We start from the raw sequence: 14308 nt of genomic DNA, 5'->3' as shown, positions 1-14308 counted from the left end.
AATCCTAGAGCTTCTCTCATGCTGAAAGAAGTGCCTGGATTGGTTAGCTGGGGCTCTGGATGTGATGTTGGAAAAGAAGAGGACTGGTGTGAGGAGGACCTGCCTGCGCAAGCAGGTGTTTTTTTCAACAATGTATTTAATGTATTAATGTTTTGTATTTATTTTATGCCCCAACCATTTGCCCGCCCCTCCAATCGGTAACCTTGCCAGCCACCACCGGTTTCTCATACCCTAATTGTTTATGTTGCGCTATTTTGGCCTGATAGGAGTTCTCCCTGCTTGGATATTGCTACTTGCTGTATTGTTCCTGTGATTGCTACTATTGATTATGATTGTCGGCCTTGCCTCTTTCTCGCACCCTGATAATTTGTAAAGCGCTCCGATACCCTCTCAAGTCATGTTCTCCTATGTAAATCTTTAAATAAATCGATAAATGACTCCCACATTATGCTGTAGAGCAGCAGTTTATTTATTTTATTTACTTTGTGGTTTTACTTCTCTCAATTTCTTTTTAGCTTTTTTAGTTTGCCAGTATTATCCACTGGAGTGGGAGATCACCGGCTGGACTAGGAGACTGAGCTGAGCTGGTCTGTTGTTGACTTGTCCCACCTCTAACTTTAGTGCTTTGTGAGATAGCACAACAGCATGGCTCTAATAGTTGAAAGCTGTGGTACGTCTGTGTAGCGAGTGCACGGATGGTGCGCCAAAGCCTGTTAGCATCCTTTCACTCCTGGACCATGCCCAGCACGTGAAACACTCTCCTAAAAGCATCTCTTAAGTGAAATGGCTCTGTCCAGAAGCCCTACACCTCGGCTGCCCTCCACTCTTTCATCCATAAAGGTAGGCCCGGTTCTTACATTTATTCACCTGCTCCTCACGTGTCAACATTCCTTTTCCAGCCCAAAGCCTGTGAACAAGATTTTCGAACCACGATTTCCCATGACTTTCCATAGGTCTCTCCTCCTACTCACGCTTTGCAACGTCACCTGTACAAACCAGCATGGCCACATTTAATGGAACAATACTGAGGTGTGCTGATTGTTTACACAAGATGGAGAATGCACCACAACAGTGCACGAAGATGAAATGCCTTCTGCAACACTCACACATGCCCGACAAGTACGCAGTCTCTACACAGCTTTTGCAAAGGCCCAGATGCTTAGCACTGCTTTTCAAATACACACAAAATCCCAAAGGCACAGCTCAACAATGTAGAATAAAATTAATCCATGGAGTGAAACGCACCAGCAAAATATCTGAAGCGTGCTGCAGGCCACCAAAAGTCTATACTATTTCAGCTGGTCCTTCCGACAGCAGCACAGCTGCTGGCGCCAAAGTGTTCTTTCTTTAAAAAGGTGCGAGAGTCAACGGGTGATAGGTGGGGTAGCTGGATAGTGGATTGTTACTGCATTGTGTCCGAAGAGCCTGTAGTAGCCTGTGTGCTAATCCCTCAGCAGCTTCTCTTCTATGACCAGGTAGAGCACGTACAGACCGGGAACAGACAGTAATAATACAATTAATGCCCAGGAGTATTTTGAGATAAAGAACAGAGTAGTAGGACACTGGGTCCAATAACACAGCACTGAACACCATTTCAGACAATCTTTAATGTTTGTTTGAAGAATAAAGCAATAGGGAAATGTGTGTTAAATGCAGGCCATTAACCTTTCGCCAGCTGCAATCAAACATTTATGAGATAATGAGATGCAAACATACCTCCATCCTGCACATCCTGGGACTAGACTGCCGGAAAGCGATCAACGGGAAATAAGACCGGTTTGGAGGTGAGCAAAACACTGAAACATCACCTGAAAGAGCAAATTCAAAAACGAGAGTTAGGAGAAGATAGATGGATATTAGAAATGGCAATAGGGACAGGCAAGAGAAGGAAATAAACTCAACATTCTGGGAATTTTTACGGAGCAAAAAAGTAAACATTTTTTAAAAAACTGAAAAATAACAACACAAATTAGAACTCATAGAAACTGAAAACAGAAAAGCCTCTTCACCTTGTTTTGAATGTGCATTATCAGAGAAGAGGACTAATTATGAGATCTAGTGTGCCTTGACGGTGCTATGGGCATACAGGTCAGCACAAGTCCTTCAGGAATGAAGTAAGGCAGGGGAGCCAGCTCACTGAGCCTCCAGGCAGGGAGGCAATCCAAGTGGCGGTCCTCCTGCCCAGCAACAGCAGCAGCCCCCTCAGGATCCTGGGAGAGAACAGTTTGTGTGGGGGCACAGCCCCATTTTTATACAGGTCAATCCTTTGTTCTGGCACAGGGTGAGGGGAAAGACCAGTCACAGCTGGTTTGTGAGCACCCTTGATGTGCTCAGCCCCTCACTCTATTCACTGGCAGGGCTAGCGTCATTAGACGCACCACAGGGGGTGGAGCCAGCATTGTGTGGGGAAAAACCCAGCCCTATTCATGACCCAGGTGCACCACTCCCTCACATCAGCATGCTAATCTCAACACTCACCACCGGACAGACCCATCATGACTCATGGAGCCTGGCTCACCAGCCAATCACACGCCAGCACCCTTACTGCACACACACACCAATGTCTAGAAGTGGCACTTCCACACTAGACACATACACGCCGCACATATCATTGCGCAGCATTCAATCACACGAGTCCGCACATACCAAACTTGAGCCTGCACACCTCACGCATCAGAAACTACCAGGGACACAGACATTCCCTATGCATTCCTATGGGAGGGCACGCCAACCTTACTCCACACACTCAGAGTGTGCATGCACTTTCCACTGGGACACAGTTAAAGTACGCAGAAACCAAAAATCAATTCACCTATTCACATTCACAAAGCAAAAAGTTTAGGGGTGAACCTGCCAGAAGGGCCAAGTCCAACAGTCAACACACAGACCAAGCTCAATATAGCTTTTCGGCAGTATTACGCATCCCTATACAGCAACCCCTCGACTCACGATGGGACAGAGCTACCATCCTTTTTAGAACAAATAGCTCTCCCTCAGATTCCACTGAGCCATTACAAAATTGTAGAATCGCCCATTTCAGAATCAGAGATAACAGAGGCTATACAGCAACGATCGGGGCACACTACCGGCCTCATTACGGGAGGCCATTCTGGTGGCGCTTCTAAAGCCGGGCAGGGACCCATTGCGAATGAGATCCTACCACCCCCATCTCTTTTAAGCACAGATTAAATGATATTGGGCAGGGTTCAGGCTATTAGACTGACAGAGGTCACACAGCTACTGGTGCACTTGGGCCAAAACCAATTCATCCAAGGTAGAAACACCAGCCTAAACTTGAGGCGACTTTTCCAGTTATTAGACTGTTCACGCAACATCAGAGAAATCGGCATGGATAGCCTCACTAGATATAGAGAAGGCATCTGACACTCTAGGTTGGGAATACTTATGCGCGACACTCACCAGATACGACATTTGCCCTATGTTTTTTAAAAGGATCAGATTATTATACAGTGCAGGACAATCAAGGGTCAAGACAGGTCGATTTATCTCAGTCATTTAATATTGAATTCAGCACAAGACAGGGGTACCCCCTATTATTTTTGCCCTGGTGATGGAGCCCTTAGTATGCACAATGCGTAAACGAGCAGTGTACTGGTGTATCAAGGTAGACAACCAACGGCATATCATCTTACTTTATGCAAATGACGCTCTGATCTATATCCGGTGACAATGGACAGTATTAGCTGACCTGATGGAACTGCTAGAAGGCTTTGAGCATGTCTCCGGACTCAAAGTAAACTGGGAAAAATCTCTCCTATTCCTGATGACCCCCCAATCACGAGAACCAAGGGCGGCCTTACCACTGGCCCCCCTCACTTGGACAAACGACTCCTTTAAATACCTTGGGATCCAAATATACCACTTGCAGGCAGATATAATAGATGGCGCCCTGGGAAGGGCAATCTCTAATGACAGAACTACCACACTCCCCAATGGGACGTACAGCCACATCTAAAATGCTACTACTCCAGAGGCTGTTGTATTATTTTGCGGCTCTCCCATTCCCATTGCCGAGCAAATTGTTTCGGGAAATGACAGAGTTTGGGTTGCCCTCATGAAACTCTATGCTCCAATCACAGAGGGGTAGAATTCGGACATTGGGCATCCCACCATTGTTAAGCAACGATTCTAGTATGGCTGAATGGTTCAGGTGCCGGGATCCCGAAGAACCCAGAAAATATATTAATGTCCACGGCTCGTAGCTGCTGAATCCCGTATGTATGGACTAGACATTCACCTCCACCTTACGCCCCAGATTTGCCTCTCGTGGGATAATTCCAGCTTCAAAACAAACTCACATGGCACTTGATAACTGTAAGCAAGTTCAAACTCAAGTTTGTAAAGTTTGCATTGCTTAATAGTGGTACAATAGAATGCTACAGAACTGTCAACAGCTTCATATTTGTAACAGATGTGGAGAATATAATGCTGTCTAAGCTGTCGTGGCATATTATGTATACCTTCCACTGACTAACAGCCCATGAACGTTAAAGGAAAAATTAATAAACATTATTTCAAAAAAAGAAATGTGTATGCTGATATGGCTAGGGATGAAATGCATAATACTTGAGTCTTTGAACCTACACTTAGGAAAATCTCAATTCTGAGCATGCATATAACAGATAGTGTGAAGTGTGCACATGGATGAGAACAAATAAATGCCGGAAAGAAGGAGAAGAGCAAAAGGGAAAGGGAGGGAAAGAAACTCATTGGTCAATACACGAGGCTGGGATGTCCTCTTTCACCCATACTCTTCCTGATCGCCCTAGAGCCACTCAAATTCACCATAAGCCAGCACCGATGTTCACCATATCAGAGTTTACAGCATTTTCCAGGTACAAAATGAACTGGCCCAAAAGAAAAGCCTTACCCTTGAGGATCTATACCAAGAGGGAAGCCCTCCGTGCACATCCATTTTGGTAAATCCCACCAAAATTAAATATCATGAATTTTGACTACTGCCGATTATCCAACGATGATCAAAGACAATATGACTGCACTGACTGATTGAATGCACAGGGAGTTCACTAAATGGAGCAAGCCGCAATTCTCGCTGTGTGGGACGAGTCCAAACTGGGAACATGGTGGCAGCCCGAGGTTTAACTACATTTTCAGTGTGCTGCCTATACTGGTCCCGGCATCAGAACTATGCCTAAAAGACGAAGCTATTAAAATGTACTTGTGGCAAGGTGAGACCCCAGGACTGGCCATGTCCAAACTCCAAGCAGCTACTTCAGGCGGACTGAGACATCCAAAGATGGAAATATATCATATGGCGCATCAGCTCTCACAGGAAGCATATCATTCTGCCACATATCTGGAACGCACCAATTGGGTATGCCTAAAACTTCAACTGTGGGTCGGGCAATGGGACTGTATGTGATATATCTGCATCATCCCTCACAGATACCTTAAACAGAACTGCTTTGTGGACCTAGCGCAGCAGAAGCGATGAAGAAGGAAATTCTTTACCACCACATCTTCAGCATTTGCTATGGGGGTGCTGGTTCCTGGGACCCCATCTCTTTCGCAGATCGAGATCCTAGAGCCAGAACTTCGCTACATGATATTAGCAGGCAAATTAGATGGCAAGATATAGCCTGTGTGAACATTTATGTCCCCAATGTGGGCCAAACTAGCCTTCCTATCCTCCCTAACGCCTCTCCTCACCCAAGTACATCATTACCCTATGGTACTTAGGGGAGACTTTAACAGCGTGGCTGATATCATTTAAGATAGATCACAGCCCCTCTGCCTATATCTGCAATACATACAACTGCCCACGCATTTCAATGTTGGATTAACGAGTTATAAGTCTGCTTAAATACTGTCTTATGCTCGGCCAGCGTACATGCGAGAGCTAGAAGGGTCAAATATCTGGTGAGACAATACTTCAACTAAAAGCCGTTATAACTGATTCTGGACTGGCCGAGATTAATGCGGCATTTGCTGTATATTATTCCAAAATCTATTGGTGATCTGATGTGGCCCCCACCCAGCCTGTGCTGGATTATGTTCTGTCAGCAAGTACGCAGCAAATGTCACCGGCAGTGTCTGCATCCCTAGGAGGTGATATTACAATCCAGGAAGTAAGGGAGGGGGGGGGGGGTGAGTAAAGCCCTGGGTAAGGTACTAGGTTCAGATAGGTTGCATCTTGAATTGTATGCATCGTATGTAGACACGCTTACCGCAGTCTTGACTACATTGTATAATGCAGCAAGAGCAGCAGGGGATCTCCCACGAATGATGGGGGAGTTCCTGTTTGTACCCCTCAACAAAAAAGGGTAGAGTGATAAGATACCATCCTATAGACCCCTCTCCATATTAAATGTAGATTATAAACTACTTAGTAAATTGTTGGTGACTGGGCAACCATACAGATGATCTTATTCACACGGATCAAATGGGTTTTATACATAAACGCAGTTTGATCCCTAACATTCGCCTTATGCTCCATACCCCATTAGTGGACTTTCCAACAGCACTAGTGATCAACACTGACACAGAGACAGCATGTGACTATTGACGCTGAGACTTTCTTGATGCTACTCTGGCCAGCATGGGACTGGGGAATGGCTTCATCACCTGGACACGTCTGCTATATTTGGCCCTGATGTCTCCGGTCCGAAATGGGGTGTGATATCAGCACCCTATAGGATAGAGAGCGATGCCACACAGGGTTGCCCGCTGATGCCAGTGCCATTTGCCTTGGCTGTTGAACCCTGGCCCCGACACTCTGCACCACCCATCATTATCGAGATACAGTGATTGGCGAACACCCTAACTATATCTCCCTATACGGGGATGATCTATAAGTGTACCAGTGTGGGGAACACACAAATGTGGATCACGCATTTAGCGCTTTGGATGATGTTAGCCAGATGTTGGGAGTCCAGGTGAATTGGGATAAGTCGAATGCCTTCCTGACACACGCTCCGAAAACAGACGCTATTCTGCGAGAAAGGAAGCAGGATCTCTTCTCTGAACAAGTCACATTATACTTCCTGGGCATTCATATTTACTACAACTTGGCCGATCTTGGCCAATCTTCAAATGGCACAGATTTTTGCAGTCTTCCATACATTGTTGGCTAATACTTCCTCTATCTGTCACAGGCAGGGTGATACTGCGAAGATGGTTTTCCTTCCCAGTCTCTTGTATTACTTTGCAGCTCGCTCAATTTGGCTCACAAAATCCATCTTTTGGGAGATTAACAGCCTATTGATATACCTCATATAAGGCACAGGATGTCGTAGACTGGCATTAATCAAACTACGGCTCCCCACTGATGGAGGTGGGTTAGCGGTCCCTGACAGTTGGAACTTAATTGCCTGGCGACGCAACTGAAATGGCCAGCTTACTGAAGATATTTTCGTTGGGGGGGGGGGGGGCTTGATAGCGACTGGCGTACACTTTCTCTCCGCCAGTAACATGCTATAGGCCAGATTGATTAGCCCTAATGCTCACAAAAGTGTTAAATATTCTGGTCTCTTGATGGATATCCTGTAATTTCAATGGGCCTGGGTCTTGCAGCGAACACAAATGAGGGTTCCGTATTGCGAAGTACCTCACGCATTACTACAACTCTCGCATGAGGGATATTGGGGCTGGGTTGCGGGAGAGAAAGGGTCTGAAAGTGCTAGGGAACTGGTATCAGGTGGAAAACTAAGGAACTTTGTGAAACCCGTAAACAGATATACTCTACCCTACCACCACTATTTACTGTATGGGTCAGTGGCGGCAAACATGAGGAGGGTATGGGGAGGACAGGCAAGAAACCCCGAAACCGAGGGGTAGAATCCATGTGGAAATAACGCCATTCCACAAGGTGGGGGTAGAGTTCTGAGAAGTTCCAGAAGAGCCAGTTTTACAGGTGTAGAAGGCCCAGCGGATCCTTGCATCTGTAACACTGTTTAAACCATCAAATAAGAAATTCCATAACAGAACACCAACATGACCAATGTCTGTACACTGCCGTATTACATCATATAACAATGAACAGTAAAGGCATCCTATCTGCAGAGGCTACACACTTTCTCCCCTTTTTTTTAACACACACACACACAAACAGATCCACAGAGACACTTCCACACACAAAACAGGACAAGAGAACAACCCAGAGAGCCACAGAAAAGCAATACCCAAGGTAAATATGAAAAACTAACCAGATGCCACTCAGTCAACATGTAAGAGGAGCGTATCTTTTAGGCACTTTGATAACACGAGAACTCCTTCTTAACCAAGAACTCTGCACCATTCCCTGCAACAGACACTTGGTTGTCACTTACATGGTTTTCACTTTCATTCTCACATTTTCCATTTCTAGCCACTCTTGCCAAATGTCATTATTGCCCATTCGAAACACGAATAGCATTGCCTCTAATCTTGATGACTCTAACAGAATCTCAAAATTTCGAAGATGCCTTTCTTAACAAATGGGGCCTTTCTGACACATGCCAAATCACTCATTTCAAAATTGACTTCCTGAACATATTTTTCCTTACACCTCATGTCCCTCTGACACCGAGCAACACTGTTTGTCACTCAATTTCCCGGCATCATCACTTGCTGTAAACATTCATCACATCCTTGACCCATCATCTTCAAAAAGGAGGTCAACTCTTTCATCCCCCTCATGAGTGTAAAAGGTGCTTTACTAGAGATCGAATGAGGGACAAAACTAGGACACCTCTTTTCTCCAAGTCATGAGTTTAAAAGGTGCTTTACCAGAGATCGAATGAGGGAAACAACGAGGTCACTTCTTTCCTCCCCCTCATGAGTTTAAAAGGTGCTTTACCCGTGATCGAATGAGGTGTAGATCTATAAACCCACACTAAATCTCCTTTAGTTACTTCACAGACAACACCGCGCTCCGGATACACTCCACTAGAAACCTGTTGAATCTCTCCTCTTTAGTTGGCCTGAGGGTGGTACAATGGCGTGCATAAATGTTTCACTCCACACTTGTCTAAAAACTATGTCATGGTGGAAGAAGTAAATTGAACTCCATTGTCAGTGAGCAGCTCCTCAGGAGTCCCTTCTTTAGCAAACACTTCACAAACAAGAGTTTGTGTTGGGTTCGGCTATTCCACGTGCTTCTACCCGCCTGGAAAGATGATCCATCATGACAATAAAGTGTCTCATATTGGAAGTAAAAACATGGGAAGGGTCCAAAAAAAACCAAAACATTTCTTATCCTACGCTTAGTGGCGCTCATACCCAGATGGCCTACATGAGCTGCTTCCAAAAAATCTTTTGGTGGAAACATCCTTGTGAAATTAACTTATCGCCTCTTACCAACAATCCTCCTTCGAAAGGTAACTCATCCGCCACCTTGCAATAAGATTACAAAGAATTCTCCAAAGTTTTTTCCCTTGTCCCCCCAAAAATTTCCCAAAATGTATGACCTTGATCAATACAGTATCCTCCCTCAACCGATCACACAATTCCATTATATTGGAACAAATGACCAAAACATCATCTAGGCAATGATACATGCCTCAATTGCTTCCTGAACATCCGCTTAACACAAATCTAATGGTAACCAAGACAGAAAGTCAGTTCTAATGTTCTTTCCTCCTGCAATTGAATCACACTAAAACTCCAATAATATGATAGATAATCTGGCTGAGGATCCCAATTTGGATTCTAGACAACATATCAACGAGTGGTCTGTGATCGGTCCTCAAGCTACATTTTCTTCCCAAGACATATGGCTTAAACTTGCCGACACTTCAAATGCATTCCAACATTTATTTTTCTATTACAGAATATAGTGTTTCCAAATCCTTCATGCTTCTGGAAGCAAACCCTACAGAGACTTCCGTCCCATCCATCACTTGTAGCAAAAAAAATCAATGCCATATGCAGTAGCATCCACAGTCACAACAATGTTGCATCCTTCCACATAAGATTGTAGCACGAAAACAGAGATAATGCTTGTTTGATGCGGTCAAAACTTTGCTGATATATTGCAGACCATTCAAATTCTACTTTTTTTTAAACAATCACCTAAAGCATTCAGTCAGGTCCTAAAAAAAACAGAGTTGCTTATTATCAGTCGGATGTGGTGCATTTACAATACGATCAACAATGCGCGGTTTGGGATACTTGACTCATCGCTGTGCCCGAGGTGTTGTGGAAGGGAGGGTTCCTTCTTCCGCCTGCTGTGGTTGTGCCCCCCACTTCAGCAATATTGGGAAGCAATATTAAGGATCATTAGGGAAGTTTATAATGTGGTTCAGAATAAATCTCCGAAATGGTGTCTGTTGAATATCTGGGGGGACTCAGATCTCACGAAAGCGGAGCGTCTGTGAGTAAAACTGGGAATCATGATCGCTAAACGCAGTATAGCCAAGAAATGGAGGGCGGTAGAGGCCCCGACGGTGAGGGAATGGAAGACAGACTTAGACTGATGTATGCAGGCGGAAAGAACGATTTATGAGAGAAGGGGATGCCCCCAAAAATGGACAAAGATCTGGGAGAAATTGAATAGTTATCGGGGAATGGTATGTGGCCCATTGACTGTGAATGATCAGGAGGACGCATCACTCCAATTGGGAAGGAAGGGAGCAAGGGTGGGGGGAAAGAGAACTGAAAATTGATGATGATTATGACATATCCGATTTGTTGGTGAATTGTCTGTCTACTTTGCTATGTGTATCTTGTAAATTCAGAAGGCGTGTTGTTGTTTCAATAAACATGTTTTATAAAAAAAAGTAAAAAAACAATGCACGGTTTGGGTTTAATCCCTTCAGATGTCAACACATGGCCTAGGTGCTCAACTTAATTTACTCCACAGAAACAGGTGTCTTCTCTGATAGTAACCCCACTGGATTACAAGGTGGACAGCACTCTTAACATATTTGTCAAGCAAATATTTTGTATCGCCAAATATCAAGATGTATTCCTGAAATATAACTACCTTTTTAGATGTTTTCGACCATTGTCCTCATGACCTTTTGAAAAACAGAAGCAGCTGCGGCCAGCCCAACCTCGAGTGTCGAAAGCCCACGAAGACACGCTGCTCTAAGGCCCGTTTGGACGGACCTACAGCACAAACTTTCTCTTTTGTAAGCTACACATATAAAGTGAGTAAAAAGCAGTGCACTGAGTACAGATTACCTGTTCTGTATACATCCCTCATAGTGTAGTTATAATGAATGCAGCATGCACAGTTTTCTTCTTCTGAAAGTCCTCCCTTGTTGTGATATAAAAACCAGTGCACTGTAAATTCCCCTCATGGTACAAGTAAAAGCAGTCAGCGTACTCAAACTTTTCATAGTGCAGTAAATAGCGTGCAATGTGCACAGATTTATTATATTATGGTAATAAGCAGTGCAGTCAACAAATGCACGTCCCTTGTAGTGCAGTCAAAGTAATACAGAGTGCACAGATTTCCTGGTTGGTAAAAAGCACCGCAGTGTGTACAGATTTCCTGTTTAATCTGTAAATGCCTCTCATAGGGCCAGATGTATGACCGTTTTTAGCAGTCGTAATGGAGAATCGGGCCATTTGCAACCCCTAAAATGGCTTTTCCAATGTACTGACCCTATTTTGGAAGTCGATAACCTATTACCGACCTGCAAAATAGGGTTTGAGAGTCGCGAATAGGAAGAAGTGTTTCAAGGGCATCCATTCCTAATAACGAGTCGCCGGGGCATGTATGAACGTTTCGGGACCGGAATGTGGTTGCAAAACATTCATATTTTACTGAGTCAGTGAAAGGGATGGTAACATATTTCATAAATAGGAAAGGGTCCCCAAGGGCCCCCCTCCCCTTTGTGAAAGTGGGTGCCAAAATGTTTTTAAGAGCAGCCAGTGGCCCCACGGATCACGTCCTACTCTTAAAAAATGGAAAGTAAACTTTTCATTTAGTTTTTTAAATGTATCTGGCTTTTCTTATGGGAAAACGGGCTTCATTTCAGGACCCCAGCAGGCCACCATCCCTGTGTTTATTGGCCATTCCCAATGGGATGCAAAGTACGGCCTAACTCATGAATATTGATGAGGTAGGTCATTTGCGACCCCATTGGGCATTGCTAAATGTGTCTGAGACACTTAAGTACACTGCATTGCATTAGTCTTGATTTGCGAATCGCACAAAATCGGAATTAGAGACTCGCAAAATGAAATGGCCGTACATCTGGCTCGAAGTGCAATAAAAATCAATGCAGTGCACATATTTCTCAAATCATAGTGAACATAAGTACTGCCTGTATAGATTTCTTATAGTGTAGTGTGCTAATAGTGCACTAACAGTGAATCAGAAAAGATGTGAGGTACGCACACATTTCTCATTGATCAGAACAAATCTCAGTAGTGGTAAAAGATGTTTTCAAATTGTATTGAACAGCAGTTCAGAATGCACAATCCATTTTGCACATATTTTTCATACAGCAGCGTAGTGTGTACAGATTCCAGAGTACAGTAAACATAACTGAAATGTATGCTGATTTCTCCTCGAATAGTAAAAGGCAGTGCAGCGTCCCATTATTTCTCAAGGTGTAGCAAACAGTAGTGCAGTGTGCCCATACTTCTCATAGTGCAGTAAACAGCCGCATGCAATGCTTTATCATAGTCAATTACAAGTAATGAAGTGTGTACATAGAGCATAGTAAAAAGCAGTGCAGTGTGCACAGATTCGTCAGTACAACAAAAAGCAATGCAACTATGCAACCCATATATTGCAGTCAAGCAGAAAAAAAACAGTGTGGTGGGAACAGATTACTCAGTGTAGTAAGATGCAGTGCAGTCTGCACAGATTCCTCATATTGCAGTATGATGCAGTGCAGCGTGCACATATTTCTTAAAGTGTAGTAAGATGCAGTGCTGTGTGCACAGATCCCTCATATTATAGTATGATGCAGTGCAGTCTGCACAGATTCCTCATATTGCAGTATGATGCAGTGCAGCGTGCTCTGATTTCTTAAAGTGTAGTAAGATGCAGTACGGTGTGCCCAGATCCCTCATATTGCAGTATAATGCACCGCAGCATGAAAAGAGTTCTTAAAGTGTAGTAAGATGCAGTGCTGTGTGCACAGATCCCTCATGTTGTAGTATGATGCAGTGCAGCGTGCACAGATTTCTTAAAGTGTAGTAAACTGCAGTACAGTGTGCACAGATCCTCATATTATAGTATGATGCAGTGCAGCGTACACAGATTTCGTAAAGTGTAGTAAGATGCAGTACGGTGTGCCCAGATCCCTCATATTGCAGTATAATGCACCGCAGCATGAAAAGAGTTCTTAAAGTGTAGTAAGATGCAGTAAAGTGTGCACAGATCCCTCATATTGCAGTATGATGCAGTGCAGTGTGCTCGGATTTTGTAAAGTGTAGTAAAAAAGCAGTGTGCACAGATTCCTCAATGCAGTAAAAAGCAGTGCAGCATGCACTGCTTTCTCCCAGTGCAGTAGGATGCATGGATAGTGCAGTAGAGATCAGTGCAACGGGCACAGATTCCTCACAGTGTAGGAAGATGCAGTGGGACATATTTGTCATAGTGCAGTAATATACAGTCCAGTATGCCGAGATTTCTCAGAGTGCACTAAGATGCAGTGCACGCAGATTTCTTACAGTGCAGTGACGTACAGTGCAGCCTGCACAGATTCCTCATAGTGCAGTAAGATGCAGTGCAGCAGCACACATATCCCCAGATCCACAAACAACACCCCAGGGCCGAAAGGAAAGCCCCCTAGGGCCCCTGGATAGAAGAGCCCAGCTCAGCCCCAGGGCCCCTGGATAGAAGAGCCCAGCTCAGACCCAGGGGCCCCGGATAGAAGAGCCCAGCTCAGCCCCAGGGGTCCCCGGATAGAAAAGCCCAGCTCAGCCTCAGGGGTCCCCGGATAGAAGAGCCCAGCTCAGCCCTAGGGGTCCCCGTATAGAAGAGCCCAGCTCATCCCCAGGGGCCCCCGATAGAAGAGTCCAGCTCATCCCCAGGGCCCCAGATAGAAGAGCCCAGCTCAGCCCCAGGGGCCCTGGATAAAAGAGCCCAGCTCAGCCCCAGGAGCCCCGGATAGAAGAGCCCAGCTCAGCCCCAGGGGCCCCCAGATAGAAGAGTCCAGCTCAGCCCCATGGACCCCGGATAGAAGAGCCCAGCTCAGCCCCAGGGGCCCCGGATAGAAGAGCCCAACTCAGCCCCAGGGGCCCCGGATAGAAGAGCCCAGCTCAGCCCCAGGGGCCCAGAATAGAAGAGCCCAGCTCAGCCCCAGGGGCCCCCGGATAGAAGAGTCCAGCTCAGCCCCAGGGGCCCAGGATAGAAGAGCCCAGCTCAGCCCCAGGGGCCCCG

At 45.2% G+C, this 14308-nt stretch overlaps 2 protein-coding genes across 2 annotated transcripts in view; one reads left to right on the top strand and one right to left on the bottom strand.

Moving 5' to 3' along the window:
• The window catches only part of LOC147737882 (uncharacterized), a 540045-nt gene that overhangs the window by 228334 nt on the left and 297403 nt on the right, over window positions 1-14308 (top strand). The window lies entirely within an intron of this gene.
• Window positions 1-14308, bottom strand: part of LOC147737883 (uncharacterized) — a 74196-nt gene that overhangs the window by 14209 nt on the left and 45679 nt on the right. The window contains exon 5 of the mRNA XM_086948192.1: window positions 3838-3849. Within this exon, the coding sequence (XP_086804318.1) occupies window positions 3838-3849 (12 nt within the window). The remainder of the gene's footprint in view (window positions 1-3837; window positions 3850-14308) is intronic.

This window comes from Lissotriton vulgaris, chromosome 1_1 (genome assembly GCF_964263255.1).
Source record: "Lissotriton vulgaris chromosome 1_1, aLisVul1.2, whole genome shotgun sequence".
NCBI lineage: Eukaryota > Metazoa > Chordata > Amphibia > Caudata > Salamandridae > Lissotriton > Lissotriton vulgaris.
This window is presented reverse-complemented; position numbering and strand designations above follow the sequence as displayed.